Source organism: Aythya ferina (assembly GCF_964211825.1).
Source record: "Aythya ferina genome assembly, chromosome: 21".
In the NCBI taxonomy this organism is placed as follows: Eukaryota; Metazoa; Chordata; class Aves; order Anseriformes; family Anatidae; genus Aythya; species Aythya ferina.
Genome location: NC_140319.1, coordinates 3,226,473 through 3,245,787, shown reverse-complemented (window position 1 = coordinate 3,245,787; position 19,315 = coordinate 3,226,473). Strand labels below are relative to the sequence as shown.

At 43.0% G+C, this 19,315-nt stretch overlaps 1 protein-coding gene across 1 annotated transcript; it reads left to right on the top strand.

Annotated features, from left to right (window-relative positions):
- Positions 1–1,292: 1,292 nt before the first annotated feature.
- Positions 1,293–19,298, top strand: PLOD1 (procollagen-lysine,2-oxoglutarate 5-dioxygenase 1). Its single transcript, XM_084495208.1, has 19 exons — positions 1,293–1,558; positions 5,967–6,058; positions 6,604–6,740; positions 7,971–8,134; positions 8,618–8,730; positions 10,279–10,342; positions 11,117–11,214; positions 11,553–11,654; positions 11,756–11,887; positions 12,160–12,281; positions 13,043–13,147; positions 13,573–13,698; positions 14,491–14,632; positions 15,166–15,279; positions 15,549–15,614; positions 15,966–16,070; positions 16,464–16,610; positions 16,923–17,048; positions 17,320–19,298. Exons 1-19 carry the CDS (start codon positions 1,477–1,479, stop codon positions 17,473–17,475), a joined length of 2,193 nt encoding a protein of 730 aa, XP_084351334.1. The 5' UTR covers positions 1,293–1,476; the 3' UTR covers positions 17,476–19,298.
- Positions 19,299–19,315: the final 17 nt, after the last annotated feature.

Below are 19,315 nucleotides of genomic sequence, written 5' to 3'. Positions count from 1 at the left end.
CCCAATCCTCTTATGTTTCCATAGGTGTGTACCTGGCTGCATATTCCATAGCCCTAGGGCTATGTATTGCATTTATTTTCTATCTCAATTTGTTCACCAACTGTCAGCATGCATCCTTCACTTTTTATACCTCTGCTAAACCACCTACCACTGGTGCGTTCTCCCCAACACCTTACTTTTCTATTGTAACTTTTTTTTTTTTTTTTTTTTTTTTGATACATGGGACAACCTTGAGTATGGCTGAGTCAGTACATCTCCTGTTATGGCTTCAATAATATACCGCAATCTGTCACTTTCCATCTACTTAATGTCAACTAAATATTATTGATCGCACACTACAAGATAGAAAATAAGTAATCTCTTAATGTTTCTTTCAGTAATGGAAGCAAAATTGGTTTTATCTGAATACAGTGCCTAAAAACAGGGTTCTATCATTTCTAGGCATTTGCTACAGTAGAAAAAATGTGTTGCTCGAGGCCTCATGTAACGTGTGTGTCAGCGGTAGCTACTTGTTAGTTGTTCTTCAGGCTTTAATGTTTCTCTGCATCTGAGTCATAAATTCATTGCAATATAAAAATGACCTTGAAACCAATTAAAAGACTGTAATTTTATAAACTATGTTTATTTTGTCCTCAAAGTTAGGCAAAATAAGCTAGAAAAAGAATCGTCATGCTAGTGCAAGAAAACCCAGCACAAGAACAGAGTTAAATGTAAGGCAGTAAGAAGCACATGTAGCTGGAAAAAAACAGCATAGGAAAGTACTGCAGATTTTGTATTCCAGAAGGAAAAGTATGAGATGAGAGGACAGGTGAAAAGACGGTATTTACTAAGAGTATTTAGTATCCAGAGTAAGTTGTTTAGTATCCAAGTACGGTATTTAGTATCGGGAGCTGTGCATAATCCATTTCTCTAGTGCCTTTTTCCCACTTAATGACTGTGTCAAGCAGATGCAGCCTGGCACTAACTGAAGCTGGCCAGAAAGGAGAAAGCCCCGCTCCGACAGAGGCTCACGCTTTATTATCGTGTGCTGCTGCTTCTGCTGCATCCAGCGCCCTGCGCACCCCGCCCGCAGCAGGACTTGCCGGGCCCCGCAGCCCAGGTACAGTTGCTGTAGCCACAGGATCCTCCCCTCTCTCAACGCCTGCAAAAAGCAGATGTTCCCTTGCTTTTTGCTCAAGCCCCGGCCCCAGCGCTTCCTGCTCCCTCTCCCGGCTCCGGGCCAGCTGCCTCCCCGCCTCTTGCGGGGGCCGGAGCCGGGGCGGCCCGGGAGGAGGAGCCGCCGCCTCCCCTCTTCCTCCGCCCGTCCCCGCCGGGCGGGTCTGGTGCGTGGCACAGGCTCCAGCAGCCCCGGAGCTTTCTAGAGCCGCTCTCTGCCGGCTCCTTACGAAGCGGGGCAGCGCCCGGGGCCGTCCCGTAGGCAGCGTCCCCGGTCGGTGTCGGCTCCCGGACCGGGATCCAAGCGGGGAAGTCGCCTCCATGGTGCCCCCGGCGGTGCTGCTGCCCTGGGTGGTGCTGGCGCTGCTCGGGGTGGAGGGTGGCAGTGCTTCCAAGCAGGAAGGTAAGGACTGCTCCGGGACGCTGGGTAGGGGACCGATTTCATGGGGAGCTGGTGGCCGGGCTAATGGTGGGGCACCTCTGCAGTTGGTGCTCTTACTGCTCTTAGTTCTCCAGTCAAGCTCAGAGGCATTGCCCGACCTGGGACCGGTGCCCACTGCAGAGTCTGAGCTGCTGGTTGGCATCCAGAGCCTGCTGCTGAGCTCGGAGGTGCACCCACAGGCTGGTGTGGGTGCTCTCTGCACATGCTTCTGGAGTGCCGCAGTTACCAGACAGGCACACGCCACTCAGTTGTGTGAGAAGAGCCTTGGACAACATTTTGTGCTGGCAAAGTCCCTTGGGCTACATCCCACCAGGGACAGCCCTTCCTGCTTTTGAACTTACACAGTTCAAGAACTAGGTAAAAGAGAACTTTTGATCTGTAGCCTGGCCACGCTGTTACCTGAGATCCAAAATGCTCCTCAACCAACATCATTGTATCCTCACATGTACAGTTGGTACATGCTGCGAACAGTAATTGGTAGAACAGTGGAGGATTAGGGAAGCTATTGAACATCAACCAAGCTGACAAAGAGGTTCACACACTGTCACTCTGCCAAGATGTTTGGATAATTATCTTTGTCTTCATTAGGGAAGTGGCAATGAAGAAGAAAGCTCATCTTGTTATCTAGAATATTTCCCTTGACACTGAGTGATTCTGTTTTAATTACTTTCACTATGTATATTATTTAATAAAGTTAACATGTATCCTAGAGGTGTTGGAAGGGGAGTTATTTAGCTATACTGGCGTTGCTAAAGCAGTGCTATTTCCACATTTAGGACTCCTATTAGATAAATACAAGTAAGAAATGAGAGTCTCAGTGTCATCCTGCCTTACACACCCCAAATCATCTATGCTTTCAGCAAATTTTTAGAGCACACTAGAGATATAAAATGGGGTGCTCGGATAGATAATCAGGTATGTTTAGGAAGAGGGTATTGGAATTAACTTTTCTGAACCTGTCACTTCTATCATGGCTCAGAAAAAATGCCCTGCCATATCTGTGCCTCTGCTTCCCTAGAGTAAGATGAAAATAATGATACCTGTCTTCTCCTTTATAAGTTCTTTTAAATTTCTTCAGAAGCTTTAAGCATAGTTACATGCAACTTTTAGTTGAGTTGTTACCTAAAAACTTGGGTAAATGTAAATTTAATTGCATTGAATTGTGCGCTTGATTTTTTTATTTGATCCCAATAGTGGTATTTTCTTGGACACTAACTTAACAGGAAGCTACACAATAAGATTTCCCAAAGCATAGCCTGGGGATAAATTCATTCCATGTCCTAAAATGCAGCTGCAGCTGTGCTTTTCCTGTTGAGTCAGGACAGAAGTAAATAACTCTGAAATTTGTTGTTAGTGAACTCATCACTGATTTTTACTAACCTCCCTGTAAAAACTCAGAAGTCTACCCAATCATTCCACTGTGATGTTGATATCAAAGTTCCTGACCTAATACTTTGTCTCTACAGAATCCTTGTCATTGCTAGCGCTCAAAGAACTTCACAGAACTGTTAAATGCCCCTTGCTATCTTTTTACAGATGTCAGTGCAGAGGGATTGCAAGATTGGCTCCTTGTTGCAGAGCAGAGCTAACAGTACCGTTCAGCTTCTCTGGTTGCTAGTCCAGCACTTGCTTCATTGAGCCACGCCGTGCTTGTGTTTTGCAGTCATACCATTATTAAATGTATTTCTAACATTTCTAATTGTCAGCATGGCCCAAGGAGTCTTTGAGTCCAGCTTAATAAAATAGGCTCCTGTTTCTAGATATGAAAAGTAAGTGTTATTTGGAAAATAGGAAAGGATAAATCTGCTTTTGGAGGTTTGAAAAACCTCCACGCCATCCATGTGATACTGAAATTAAAGGGGCTTACTGCTCCGTTTCTGGAAATACCTATCAGCTGCACCAGGAAAACCACTGAGAAAGAGAAAAAAGGGTTAAAGGAGTAGGAGCGGAGGCAGCATAGCTCAGCACAGCGCTTCAAATACTGGGCTGAAGGAATGTCTCTTGGGATGGAAAACTCTTGCTACTGCAGAGATTTCTCAGAACAGAAACTGAGCTTATGCGTCTTGGAGTCCTACCCCCGCAGACCAGTAAGGAGAAGGGAATCTGTAACTAGGAATTCAGCTGCGGAGGACAGAAGTCTGTGTGCTGGCAGTTCCTTGCTCCAGTGGGCTCACATGCTACACAGTCAAACCTTTTATGCCTTAGAAATCTGACACCGCTTCCTGTTCATCCACTGGAGCTTTTTGCTCTCTCATCTGGTCCAGCAAACTTTTGGCAATTGTATCAAAGGACGTATAAACAGATTGTTGATTTATCTGATGAGAGATACCTGAGCATTCAGGCTGTAATAATTACATTGCAGTCAGGCTCTTTTCTTTTGTCCTCAGGATATGTTTTCTCTTCTCCTTTCAGGTACCAGAATTTAATGTTTATCTTTACGTTCCTTGCTGGCAAGCCTGCATTTGCCCCCCTCTTCATTGGCAGTATGATCTCCAGTTTCTCAGAAACCAACAGCTCAGAGCTATCTAGTAATGCTGCCATGGTTTTCTGCATGCCATCATATGGCTGGAAACATTAATGGCTTTAACATATTCCCCAAGGAAATGAATATTTTACTCATTTTTCTACACCCTCAGACTAGACAGGGCACAGGGAACTGAAGTGTGCTGAAGGAGCTGAATTAGGAATGCACCTCATAATTTAAAGGCATAATTCTGCCTTTAAAGGTTGCACTTGTGCAGAATTCATATTCCTTTGTTTGTCACTCTCTTTGTCTGTCCATTTGCATAAATGTCTAACAAAATGCAATTAAAGCTGACCTTATATAGACTGTTGTCAGTGTCTCCAGTCTGTGTTCTGATGCAGATTTCCTTGGGAGCATCCTCCTTCTTCCTAACTTAACCTTGTTTTTTACTTCTGCTATCTTTGTCAGGTCTATCTAGGACCTCAGCTCTTAGATCCTTCCTCTCTAAGGTCAGACAATGTCAGCTTGGGTACACTGGGAAGATTCAATCTGGTATATCCATTGAAAAAAATCACTGTTCCAGGAGAAGTCTGCTCCAGCCAAGAAAGCATCCTTTCAGGTTTTTCTGGTATTTTCTGATGTTAAAATCAGATGGTCAGGATTCACATTTAAACACTGTTGCCAGAGCCTATACAAATTCCTATTTAAGTAAAAGTATTAAGATGAAGTATAGCATTTAACACTACAGTGAAGAAGCCAGGGCCTCCACATAAAAATCTTATTCCAGTGATAGTCTAGAGAAACTTTTGAAAGAGAACTTCAGGATTTAGCTTTGCCATTTCTAAGGGACTGAAAATGAAAAGCAGTTTAGGAGAATGTAAATGAAAGCGATGGTTTTCCCTACACCCAGTCAATGCCGAATGACAGAAAAGCAACTCTTTGGGGAACAGAATGCCAGTTGCATTAAATTGGCGACTTCCAAGTGGGCATTTTGTAGTAGTTCTATTTTTCATCTTCAAGTTTAATTTCCTTCAAACTGTCTGTGAGAGAAGAGAATGGTAGCTTTCAATAGGAGGGCAAGAAAAAAAACATTCAGTAAATTGTATTTTCTTTTTTCAGCTTATAACTCAGGCAACTAAATTGTATCTTTTTACAGTCTACCATTTTATACCCCGGACCAAGTTCTAATCTCAGCTGTGCAAATGCAAAGGCAAAGGAACAGTTTTGCTTGCACTGCAGCTAGTTTGGGGTTGTTCAATCAAATGCTGACATTTCTGGGCACCTTTGCCATGTTCTGTCCCCTACCACAGTTTGTTCCTCCAGTAAAACAATAGCTATGTCCATGCTTTCTTTTTTTTTTTTTTTTTTTTTTTTTTCTCTCTATGAGTCTCTGAGGAGTTGCTGCCAAGAAAATCCAGGTAGAAAATAAGTAGGGTTTGAAGCTGGTTTTCTTTCTGACAAACACCTATAGTGCTTAACATCGTACAGGGTAGAGATAATTGGGTGAGGTGTAAGCAAACTGTGTGCTTCTCAGTGGGATATGGTAACTCCACAGCTAGACTACCTCCTGTGCCTGTTTTAAAATGAAACTGGACAGCTGTCCATTTTATATGCAGCAGTCATAACCTGTGTCCATCAACAGCAGTGACTGAGCGTAAATTGGAACTCCTGGATTCTATTGCTGGATTCATGACCAACTAAGAGCATGATACTGAGAAAGTCCAGGGGTTGGATTTTATTCCTAATGACTTTACTTTGTCAAATCTGTCAAATACTTTTAAGATGAATGATCCCTACCTTGGTTCAATGTCTTGAGAGTAAAGCCTCTTCATTAGTTGTGGAACAGCGGAGTTTGCAACAAGGCAAAGTTGATCATGTGTCTCTTGTGTTTTCTCCTGTTTGCAGAAAACCTGCTGGTTCTTACTGTTGCCACCAAGCAGACTGAGGGATTCCGACGCTTTAGAAGATCAGCCCAATTCTTCAACTACAAAGTCCAGGTGACGACTAGCAGTCTCAGTGATGGTTGGTCAAAGGGAATTTTGAAATGGGCGCTCCTAAGAGTACAGAATAGATAAGACTCACCCACAGAATGATTAAACAGAATCTTAAGGGTCTTAAGAATCTTAGAATGAATGGGACGTGCCCATTCAGCCAGCTGAAAAATACTGTGACTGAGGGCATTTCTGCAGTAGTCTTTCTTATTCCATCCCAAGTGCTGGCTTGAGATGAGTTCCATAACTCCTGCTCAGGGGAGTCCCATGGCACTTTTCCGTTACTTTGAAACATACAGTACAGATTAGGATGCTCCAGTCCCTGATGCTGAAAGTGCTTTGTTACTGTGCTAAGTGTTGCTCTGACTGTCCATCCCAGAGAGCAGCTTGAAGGCTGGCATACATGTATATGCATAATTTTCCTGTCTAGATACTCTTTGATTTGCACTGGGAGTTAACAGGGGTAGTGAGGCTGTGCATTCTGGTTCTTTCCTGTGAGACTTGCTGGGAAAACGATCTGTTCAGTAGACCCTCTGCCTGTCATCTTTTAGGTACTTGGACTTGATGAGGAATGGAAGGGTGGAGATGACAAGAAGCCAGCTGGAGGTGGGCAGAAGGTCCGTCTCTTGAAGAAAGCTTTGAAGCAATATGCAGATGATGCAGACTTGATCATCCTTTTCATAGAAAGGTAATGAATTGGAAAGGATTTGTCATGGACTGAATCAGAAAGTTGTTTGGACAGATTCTTATTAAGAAGAAATTAACTGTGAGATGGATTCCTTCTGGGAGGTGTGTACAGACCTGTGTTTTTTCCCCCTGAATTCCTTGCAGTAACTTGAGAGTTGCTCAGAGCTGCATCCGTGGCAGTTGGGAAGCTCTGACCAGAATGGGCTAATTCCAGCTCTTATATAATACAAAAGTTGATAGCGTTGTACCTGTTTTTGCCAGCCTGGAATTTGGCTGCTCCTATCTCCAGAGAATGAGCAGGCAATTTCTGTGGACCCAGGCAGGCCTTCCTTAGTGGAATTATTTTTTCATAAGGTGAGGCAGGCAGCAACACAATCCTGAGAGCCAAGAAATAGTCTGCCAGAAATATATGGAGAGGGAGAAGGATGGTTCCGAGTCTCAATGTCTTTTCCTGTGCCCAGCAACAGGCAGGGCTGGGATACTGGTATTGTCTCTAGCTCTCATGGCAGGGAGATCTTCTTTTGCAGCTCTGAGTGTCTACGTGCATTTAGAGGTTGGGAATGATTCATCTCTGGAATGAACAACTTTTTACTCACCACAAGCGGGTCTGTAGTATGCAAATCCTCTTGGAAAAAATGCAAGTCTCATTCTGGGGGTGTTGCTTGGGAATTAGCTCCACCCAGTACTGAAGAGGTAGAGGCTGGTGTCCTGCATCCAGTGACTATTTTCTAGTATAGATCCCTCATGAAGATTTGCAGAGCTCTATGGAGAGTGGCAGGATGCCAGAACATTTGAACGGCATGACCTATGGGTTTGTTTAGTTTAGAAAGGAGCGTGGGTATAAAGGAATGGCAGAGTAAGTCTTAATGAGTGAGGACACCAGGGCTTCACAGCTGCAAAGCAGGGAAAAGAAGAAAAGATCAGCATGTTTTGCAGCTTGGAAGTTTTGGTTTTACTATCAGTGAAAACTTTGTAGAAGTGAGAATGGACATAAGTTACCCCAAGACATTGTAGAATCTTCTGCAGTGGAAAGTAACATCTTCCACTCCATGAATAAGACTTCACTTTAATTGGCTGTATTTAAGACAAAAAATACTGCAAATGATACTGTGAAGCAGAACTAAAAGAAGGAGATTCCTAATAAATGAGCTGTTTCTATAAGCTTTTTGTGCTGACACGTTTTTCTGACTCCATTCCTTCCTGTCCTGTTTCTGTTTGTCTTTTACTCTAGCTATGATGTACTCTTTGCTTCGGGCCCCACAGAACTGTTGAAGAAGTTCAAACAAGCCAAGAGCAAGGTGGTGTTCTCAGCAGAGAACTACATCTATCCTGACAGAAAGCTGGAAGCCAAGTACCCTCAGGTGCGAGATGGAAAGCGCTTCCTGGGTTCTGGAGGTAAGAAGCAGAACCTTTCAGCTGAGAACCACTCTTAGCTTTGTCCTCGTATTATAAGGCCTTTGGGAGAAGTATCAAGGAATCAAGTGTGGAAAACATCTCTGTAGAATATGGTGAGAACTGAAACCCAGGGCAAAACTGTCCATAATGGAAAGAGTAACAGTACTGCTGTCTTTTACCTGAAGAAGGAGATATAGCTATGAATTACAGCTAAAGGATAGGAGCCCCCTCCCTATCCCTTCTTTTCTGTGAGTCCAGTTATTCAGGGAATGAATATCTGAACTTTTCTGTTCAATCTTGGTGTAATTCCACCTAAGAAGGGTGGTCTATACATGCTTTTACAGAAAGCTGGTGTATCTCTGCTGCACTATAGGGTGGAATGAAACTTTTTGTGTGACAAAAAGGGAGAGTATTGGTATATAGGAGTATTTAACGTTTTCTGTTTATCTGGGTTGAAATACCTCTTTGTCCTTATTCCTGCAGGCTTTATAGGTTATGCGCCAAACCTGAAAAAACTTGTAGAGGAGTGGAAAGGACGGGACGATGACAGTGACCAGCTCTTCTACACAAATGTCTTTTTGGATCCAGAAAAAAGAGTACGTGTAGCTAGATTTTGGGATTAGGAAGAGTTGTCTGAGAAGCATCACAGTTAAGCCTTTTCTGTGCAGTATCCCTGTTGACTATAAAAGAAGTTAATCAGATATATTTGGCCCCAGAATTACTGCTCTGGAATTCTTACATGGGTAATAGTGTGTTCTGTTATCTGTTTACCTTGTGAAAGTTTGCATTATAGCAACTACACCTTTGTTCTGTTATTAGCAGATTTTATCTTTCAGCTTACAATGTGACTGGGAAGATAGGTGTCTTAAAATAATTCTTACTGGTAACACATACCAATAGCTCTGTGTGCTGATATTTAAAGCTATTGAGTGTGGCAGAACTAACCAGCCTTCTCCCAGGGGATGTGAAACCCAAACTTTAAGCGTGTATCTTCCCTGTGCAGCTCTCACTTAGAGATATCCAACTTAGCACTAAAGTACATTGTAGGTACAAGTGCAGATAAGGCCTGAGCAGATCTGAGGGGATGAAAAGAACAAAGGTTCCCAGTCTTGCAGCCACTACTGGAGCAAAGAGGCTACCACTGCCTTCAGCAAACACCTCCAGATCCTGACTGACAAAATCTGCATTAGCCTATGCAGCATGCCACACAACATCACACAGAAGCTTGGAATGGGCCGTGGCTGTATCGCTGCCATTCCAAATTAGCCACGGCTATTTGCCATGGCCAAATCATCCACCCCGCAGGGTGACTCTGCTTCTGTTGTGCCTGCCCAGCTCTGCATTAGGCAGTGCAGTCTGTCCTTGAGGGACGTCACAAATGAATGGGGATTAAGAAGTGAAACTGTAACAGTAGAAGTCAGGAGGAATTATGAGAAACAGGAAAGTGCTTTCAGATCAATTAGAGGAGTTGTGCTTTTTTATATCCCCAAATCTGAGTATGGCTCATGACATTTTAACATAAACAGTTCCTTTAATGTTCTCATCTGCAGTTCTGGCCCTATGCCACACAAAGGCTGAGTAATTCTACTAACTTGGCATTCAGACAGTGGATGTTAGCACCCCGCTGTCCTTTCCAGTAATCAATCTTAATAGATGCCTGGAGGGTCACTGAAATCTGTTAAGTCAGAACTGGATTTTAGTCTGACAAAAATCTAGTCCAAGCGTGACTTGTAGCAGGAGATATAAGCAACAATTGCTCCAGCTGGCCTTACACCCTTACTATGTTCTGGTTTGATGCTGGTACCTGAGCCCTTACCTGGGGTGACACTAGCCCTGTGGACAGGGCTGTACTTCATTAATATGTTGCATATTATAATTGGTACACACAGATCAATATTTAAAACGTTCATTCATATGGTTTTGCCTAATATAATATGTTGAAATTGTTTTAGAAAATGGTGACTTTTCCCAGAATCAGGTGAAAATGAGGAAGATCTAGGAGTGTTTCAGGCTTCAGAGCCTGGAGATTGTGTAAATGATTATAGGAATATGATATATCTTTATTCAGCATAGAGTCTTTCACATGCGAAGAATGGATGCTTGCTTGTATTCTAATTAAGATTATTTATTTCATTCTTTTAAAGGAAAATATCAACATCAGTCTAGATCATAGAAGCCGGATCTTCCAAAACCTAAATGGAGCATTAGGTGAGATGGCAGAAGGAAGCCAGTTTCTCCTTGGAATGCAACAGCATGCTCACACCAGAAATAAAGTTGTGCTGTGGCTGAAGGGATTAAATTTCAGAAATTCCTGTCCTTGTAGAACAAGCTCCAGCAAAAAGCCTCTGCCAGAGTTCTGGGATTTGTTTGCAATTCCACTGTGACCAACTAGGTTCACATTGCAATTCCCTTTTCACTTGGGGGAATGCAGGTCAGGTTTTCCATCTTACATCTCCTTGCCACTTTGATCTCCAAGCATGTCAGATTGTATTAGCCTTAGGGATTGAAACTGGGAGGCACTTCACTGCAAGTAATAACACATAACACTGCCTAGGGCTTGCCTTGTCTTTCCGCTTCAGAACAGTGTCTGGAATGCCATAGGAGGTGAGATGCAGCCAGACACTGCCTGGAGCACTCGCTGACCCATACCAGGCTTCTGACCAGCTGATTGATTGATTTTTCCAGTCCTTGCTAAATTGATTCACTTACTCCTGATATTAGTGCCTGATGTTTTCAGTCTTGCACCAGTCCATCTTTGTTTCAGTCAGGTAAAAATTGAAAATGGTGATGTAGCTTTTTTGTTCCTATGCTCTTTATAACAATGAAAGACTGGAGCTTGGATCTGTACTACTCTGTTTTCCAAAGGATTATCCAGATCCATGCATTTGTCTTTCAACAATTGTTCAGTAGAAATGGGGCAATGTGCTGCTAATTTGTAGTAGTGGCCTTCCTCTGATAACATGATGGCAATGTCATTTCCAGATGAGGTGGTTCTGAAGTTTGAAAACGCACGAGTGAGAGCAAGGAACTTGTTATATGACACTCTGCCTGTGGTGATTCATGGAAATGGACCCACCAAGGTAAGAGGGCATCCTGAGAGAAACGGTTGATACACATTTGTTGCAAAGTAATCCTTTAGATTTGAACGTATCAGGTTATTGCCTTCCCTTATACTGACTTTCCCTGTCTACATTTACACTGAGACACAGTAAGTGTCCCAGGTCCATAGCAGCAAGGTGGCTCTGGTTCAAAGATGAGTGTGTAGTTAGACCCTCAGACTGTAGGGCTTTACAGATTTATTAGTCCAAGGAGAACATAAATGAAATACTGTTGAAATATGATCTTACACTGGGGAGTGATAGAGGCAAAGATAGTCCTCTGCCCTGTAACGCATAACGTGGCAAGTTCCCTTTTGCAGCTGCAGCTGAACTACCTGGGAAACTACATTCCTCAAATATGGACATTTGAGACTGGCTGCACTGTGTGTGATGAAGGTCTGCGAAGTCTAACAGGTATTAAGGTAAGGCTGATGTCTATTCCAAGCTCTCAAGACAGGTGTTAAAGTTACCGTGGGATCTTAGGTGTCTGATGAGCTAATGCTTCTCTTCTCATTGAATATAGGATGAGGCACTGCCAATGATTCTGATTGGCATTTTCATTGAGCAGCCCACTCCGTTCCTCTCCCAGTTTTTCTCACGGCTTCGTAAACTTCATTACCCAAAGCAACGAATCCAACTCTTCATTCACAACCATGTAAGTAAAGTTGGCCTGGGATGATCTGCTGGGAAAATGTATACCTCCTCCTGTACTCTAATTGCCTTTGGCAGTCTCTTCAAAGGTTTCAGGCTTTATAATCCCAATACTCATCTGCAATGGGACCTATACAACAGCTGCATTCAGCTGTAAAGATGTGGAAGTGGCAAGAGCTGTTGCTTGTCTGGTTTTGGCATTCTCAAGAACAGGAGGCTGAGCGGCCTGGGATGAATTCAGCTCACCTGTTTTTCCTTATTTTTCCTGTGGCATAGGAGGAACATCACTCAATGCAGGTGGACTCTTTTGTTAAGGAGCATGGCAAAGAATATCTCGCCATCAAAGTGATTGGACCAGATGATGAGATGGAGAATGCTGAGGCGCGTAACTTGGGCATGTAAGTGAAGAGGCCAGACATGATGGCTAGCAGAGTCAGCCTGTGTCCAAGCTAAGGCAGTCTTTTTTTTTCTGATAATCATCACGGTCAAGCGGATTTTTTTTCCCTTCAGTCACTCTCAATTTTCCTAATGTTAATTCTCCATGCCCATTATACATTGGGGAAAAAATCAGTCCTATTCCTTCAATTTCAGAAACCAAATTCTCACTGATTGTTTGCTCCATTAGGATAATAGCCCTCTACCTCCCACCCTCAATAGTCTGTATGCCCAGTCCTACATCACAAAGAATGTACATCCATATTTCCAAAGAAAAAGAGTGTAGTAAAGCTGAGAGTTAGTGGCAGAATTGTTATCTGTGATCAGAAGGTGTGAGTTTGAGCTCAGGTCTGGAATTGAGCCAACTGTAAGTGGGAACTTGCTCAGTCTGTCGGGGGAACAGTTTAGTACATGTGATACACACATCTCAGCATGTGCTGTTGGCTGCTGAAACTGATGTGCTTTACTCAGCTAGCCCTGTGGATTGTTACAGTAAATTAACTTTTCTAACACTCAGCGGAAGACTCTTAGACTACTAGGTGAGAGAATTCAACCTTGTGTAGTGAAAGATGACCTTGTCCATGGCAGGCTGGTTGGAATTAGGTGATCTAAGGTCCCTTCCAATCCAAACAATTCTATGATTCTATGAATTCCTGCCGTTCTGTCCCTTGTCTAACTGTTCCAGGAGGATTTTGATGTGACTTTTCTTGTTCTCTGGCTATAGGGATTTGTGCAGAAAGGATCCTGACTGTGACTATTATTTTAGCCTGGATGCTGAAATAGTTCTGAAGAACACAGAGACTCTAAGGATCCTCATTGAACAGAATAAGTAAGTTCTCGGGGCTGAGCAGTCATTACTGGCCATCTTTCACACAGGGAATATAGTGAGCTCTTTTACCAATGAGATGAGTAAGGCAGTAGCTGGACTTTGTTGGGGGTGGAATGTTACATGAATGCCTCTTATTTGGTCCCATTTTACTGTAGTTGGAATCCCTGAATTTTAGGCAATGGATGTAAATCATCTGTAATTTTGCCTTTATATAGTCACTAGAACAAATTGGATTCTAAGAGACCTGCTTCTGGATGCAGTTAGGGATGAGATTGTAACCACATTTGCCCTTGCATATGTGGAATTTTATTTCAACATAGTTAACGGAAGCAGCAAGGGGTAGAGAATCTGCCTCTTATGATTGCCTGGTTTGTAAATCTCCCTTTACTTCCTGTGGTAACATCCCTTTTCTTTTGTGCTCACAGGCTGGTGATTGCCCCACTGGTAAGTCGACATGAGAAGCTGTGGTCAAATTTCTGGGGAGCACTGAGCCCTGATGGATACTATGCCCGCTCAGAAGATTATGTGGATATTGTTCAAAGGCGGAGGGTGTGAGTATACAGGAGAGTTTCTTATTGATGCAATCCCTCAAATACAAAGCTGCACATTATCATCAAAGCAACTAATGTCTAAGAACCAGAGCATGCAGTTGTCTTTGGGTATAGAAAAGGCAAACAAGTCTGTTCTCATAGTTGGAAGTTGCTCTATGTTCTTCCCTGAGCAGAGACCATAATGCACTTCAGGCACTTTATTGTGATCAGAGTAAGTTGTTGAGAGTCCCGACTATGCTGAAATCACTTCATCTTAGTTGTGTCAGGTTTTCCCATGAATTATAGTTGGTGTGATCCATAAAATCCCATAAGGAGCTGTGTAATCTTTATCTGATAGTCTTCATAAAACACCAGGTGACCATGGAATGGAATACTCACAAAATATAATTGTTGGTTTATTCGTATTCTTGAGTGGCCTTTCTGGGGGGCAGTAAATGCTGGAAATCAGCTTATGCCCTTTTGGCTGGTTCATTTTTTTTAAAATCAGTAGAAAAAAAAAAGCTGATCTCTCTGGGAAGAGATTCAAGCCATTAACTGTGTCCCTAGCAGAAGTACACAGTATCAGTTAATTGCTTTCACAGTGCCCTGGCATTTGTATTCCTTCTCTGGGCAATATAAATGATTTTTCCTGGAATGACAATTCCTGCTGGTATGGTTTCTCCTTACTGTTCTGAGTTGGCTCATTTAAGACAAGCCTGGCTGATAGAGCAGTGCTGCCTGCCATCCCACCAAGTCTAGCATTTTCTGTACTACTGCTATTTCAAGTCTTACTCTTCTACCCCTGTGTTTCAGTGGGCTTTGGAATGTTCCCTACATCAGCAGTGTTTACATGGTTAAAGCTAGCACTCTGCGATCAGAGCTTGACCAGGGAGATCTCTTCCACAGTGGCAAGCTGGATGCTGACATGGCTTTCTGCCACAACGTCCGGAATCAGGTCAGTTGAGCAGAGAGAGGCTGGCAGGGGAGAACTGCATGCCAGCGTGGAGGTGACAAGATTAAGTGGTTTCAAGGCATTCAGCTCTGTTGGAGTATCAGGCAGGATGAATTGGCATCACTCAATCCTGTGCAGGCTTGGAACAGTGTAGGATTTCTGTCTTGCTGTGAAACCACCCAGAGCCAGGGACCGATAAATGGAGATAACATATTTGTTCTTGGGCCTATTCAGGGCTGTTCTAAAAGGGTACAACTGAGTAAGAAGGAAGAACCTAATCTTACAGCAACTGTTCTGTTCTGTTTCCAGCCTCAGCTGATGATAGGCACAGAATTACTGGCTCTTGCTATAACTTTAAAATTTCTGATATCCAGGGTAGAAATTAAAGTAAAAGTCCACAGGAGAAAGAATGAATAGATGAACCATTTGGGAAGGGCCATCATCACTGGAAAGCTGTCTAGTGCTTTTATTTCACAGTTGCTCACAGAAATATGAGGCCTGGAAACAAAGTTTGATCATTTCTTTCTGTCCTGCAGGGAGTCTTTATGTACTTGACAAATCGACATCAGTTCGGACACATACTGTCCCTGGAGAATTATCAAACAGATCACCTCCACAATGACCTCTGGCAAATATTCAGCAACCCTGAGGTGAGATAACCTACATGCTCTGCAGGCTTAGCAGGCTATGTGGGGTGTGAAGGTTTGATGACCAATTTCACCAATAAGGAAGGTCCAGGCTCTGTTATACAATATCTCAGCTGGGATCAGGAATTTAGTCACAGAATATAAAGAGAGGCTGTTTGATTCATAGCATTTGGATTTTCAAAACGTGTGAAATACTGCAGTACCTTTGCTTTTCATTGCATCTCTAACAAGACCCTGCAGAAATGACTGGTTTGCTTATCTTTTAATTGCAGGACTGGAGAGAAAAGTACATCCATGAAAACTATACAGCAGCTCTGAAAGGGAAATTGGTAGAAATGGTAAGAAAACATTGCTTTTATCCATCAAAATGGGATATTAGCATCAGGATAACACTTGTATTACCACTGTTGAAATTCTCAGGAACAAGCAGTTCAGCAAGACCTTGCAGTCTTTCAAATGACACATGACCTTGAAAGTATTTTTAGAGCAAAATTGTTATTCTAGAAGTACATCTCTAGCTCTCCTAACTGGAAGTAGGGCACACAAATCAGAAGACAAACTTCTGTCCTTGATATTTTAGTTACTTTCCACTTAATCTGACCCTATCTACAGACAGTTTAGTCTCATTCCTTTTGCCTCAAGCACCTGTCCTTGTTTTTCTGCTGTTCTCACCTGTCCACGTTCTGCAGCCCTGCCCAGATGTTTACTGGTTCCCTATATTCACTGACACTGCCTGTGATGAGCTGGTGGAAGAAATGGAACATTATGGCAAGTGGTCCACGGGTGACAATACGGTAAGATAAAGAAAGAGCTCTTTGATTTCAAGGTGACACCATTTTCCATGTGTACTTGGTGACAATAGTGCCTCGTTTAGAAAGACATTAGGACCTGCAGTTAAGCCAGGAAACTGGATGCAACACTCTTATTTTCATCCTGATTTACTTAATGATTTTGCCCATGTTCTTAAATGTAAATTATTTTTTCTGAGTTTTACTATCTGCTGAAGCTATCTGCCCTTTTGATGGTAATGCTGTTTACATTGGGGTTTATTTGTTGTTTGACATAAGGTTTCCATCCTGAAAATCCCAATAAATAAACCTCGTATGTAATTATCAGAAACAAGTGCTTTTCATTCTTGGAAGTCCAAGGTGCCCATCCTCATGGGTATTTTCATGATTCATTTTCAGGACAGTAGAATACAAGGAGGCTATGAAAATGTCCCAACTATTGATATCCACATGAACCAAATAGGCTTTGAAAGAGAATGGTACAAGTTCCTTCTGGACTATATTGCACCCATCACGGAGAAACTGTACCCAGGATACTATACCAAGGTAGGTATACCTTGGCATGGAAACACACAGTCAGCTCAGCATCTGCTACAGTCACAACTGCGTGAAAAGACTACGAGAATCCTTTAGCAACATGCATACTGTTTCCCAGTGTGGAGAACTGATCATGGTCTGTGACTTGACTGTATGTATCAGGAAATACACAATTTCCCAATAACCTTCTCCTGCCTTAATGTTGTTTTTCCCTCTTAGCAGTGAGATGCAATTTAAAAATGGCAACCTGTCCTGCAGCTCAGTAGCCATGGACTGCTATAGCCCTGTACCTGATGTGCACTGTGTTCTTCTCTCTTGCAGACTCAGTTTGAGCTAGCCTTTGTAGTCCGCTACAAACCCGATGAGCAGCCCTCTCTAATGCCCCATCACGACGCTTCCACCTTTACCATTAACATTGCTCTGAACCGAGTTGGAATAGACTATGAGGTAAGTGTTGGCCAGTATGGCAGGAATGAAGTACAGGCTCTCAGGCAATCCAGGCGGCTGAAAACCCTTTCCTTATCCATATCTGGCTTCTCCACACTAAAAATTGCAATTAATGACTAGGTTAGGTTAGAAGATTTTTGAGAACATTACAACCATTAGATTCCCCAACCACTTTTTCACACTTTTAGAAGCGTTGCCAAGAGAAGGCAATAGACCCATTCCCTGAGGTGCTTGTACCAAGCTGACGTGTTTCTTGGTCTGTTTCTCTCAGGGAGGAGGCTGTCGGTTCCTGCGCTACAACTGCTCAATTCGAGCTCCACGGAAAGGGTGGACCCTTATGCATCCAGGACGCCTGACCCACTATCATGAAGGCCTTCCAACCACCAAAGGAACCCGTTATATTGCAGTGTCCTTTCTTGACCCCTAGAGCCATGCTTCCAAGGAAGGACCCTTCCCTGGCCCCGCTCACTGCTGACTTTGAGTGGAAACAGGGAACGCTGCTGAGAGTCTCTAAGGCATTGATCAAAGCTATGTGGATATTGATTTTTAATGATATTTTAAGACTCCACTACTGGAAGATCTCCCTCTCTGATACTGCAGGCAATATCTAGGAATGTTGCTGTAGAATTGGAAGGAGATTTTGTGCCTTCATTTCTGATTCTGGTCCTCATCCGCTGTTTCTTGGAAATGCGATTTACTTGAACCTTCACTGCTTGGTTAGTTTTACAGAAATGCTTTCTTGGACTGGAAATCCAGCTTTTTGGAGGCAAGTCACAAGCTCTCTCTCTCCAAGTAGTTGGAAGCCCTTTTCTATCTACAGCATATACAGGACTGGACATTGGAATAGCATCCAGAAATGATTTTCTAAACACAAACAATCAGGGAGCTGGCTCCAAGAGTCAAAACAGTTAAATGTCATACCAGATGAAACTCAGTAGTAAGAGCCTGAAGATCATCTGATTCCTTACCTCTTTGCAGTCTTGGGAAACGTATCACAAAGTTCAAAGCAGCAGCAGTGGCAATATAGGTGCTTCCTGTTAGCTAAAGGAAGGTCCGCTAATGATTCTTTACCTCTGGGATTAGTCTGAAGACATAAAAAATAGCCTCCTTATCTTGCATTACTGCAGTTTAAAGGGAGCGTGTATATCCAGACAAATTCAGAACATGTCAATATGTGCAGATTAAATATAAGAAAGGGAAGGCTGGCAACAACTAGATCAGCGAGGAGGGCTTCATTGCTGAATTAGCTAAGCTCTATCCCATGTTAAGATTTTCAAGAGCTCTTAATCATGGGGTAACAATCCTGAGGCCTCACTGGTCTTTGATGGCCTCAGTGATTATTTGGATAATTTTCTTTGCATCTAGCTAGAATGGGCCATCACTATAAAAGAACTATTTTCTGGTACGTAGAGGAGGATATCATTATTCAGTATTCCTATTAATTTGAGATTCCAAACCAAAGTACTCCACTGCAGACACTTCTCCAGTGGGGCTGAGACTGAAAGAAATGAGTGGTTGGAAAGTGCTAAGATAGTGTGGTGAACCAACAGGTGTAAAAATCTGCCTAGGATAGGTTGTAGGAGCAAATAGGGAGAAACCTTTCTGCTGTTACCCGTGAGATACCTGCTCTGCTTTTTAGACACCTATATTCTCTCAGTCTGCCAGACTAGAATGTTTCACAAGCAGTAAATTCACATCAGAATTGTCCTTAGAAAAATACTAATCTTCTGTGTGTCCCCAGCCTCTGCTATCTAATTTTCAGGTGTAGAGCCATGTCATCTAGGACGGGACCTACAGATGCAGGCAGGATAGCTTTAGTCACGTACATTTTGGCAGAGAACTCACTCTCTACAGTTTGAGTGGACCTGCAGAAGGTACAAGAGGCCCTTTCCCACAGTTTCCATGGGCTGTTGATGTCTGTTTCAGTGCTACACACTCACACAAGTGGAAGGGAGAAAAAAATGCCGGACAATCACCTTGAAGAGTAAAACAGTCAAAATGTGCTAACTGAAATCCGTAACAAATGACCCAATGTTGCCAAATAAAGGGACTTTACAGGCCAATCATTGAGATGTCGAGTAGGTGTATGTATTTATTTAGCAGGGTTGTTTTTTTCCCCCCACTTATTTTGTCGCGTTTTCCTCTGCCCGGTGCTGTGATTGGAACGAATTAGGAGCTTGCGCGCTCTGGTGTTTCACACAGGGTGTACAATTTCAACCAGGGGAACTCGCATTAAACCATTACAACACGCTGGCGTCTCCCCGTGC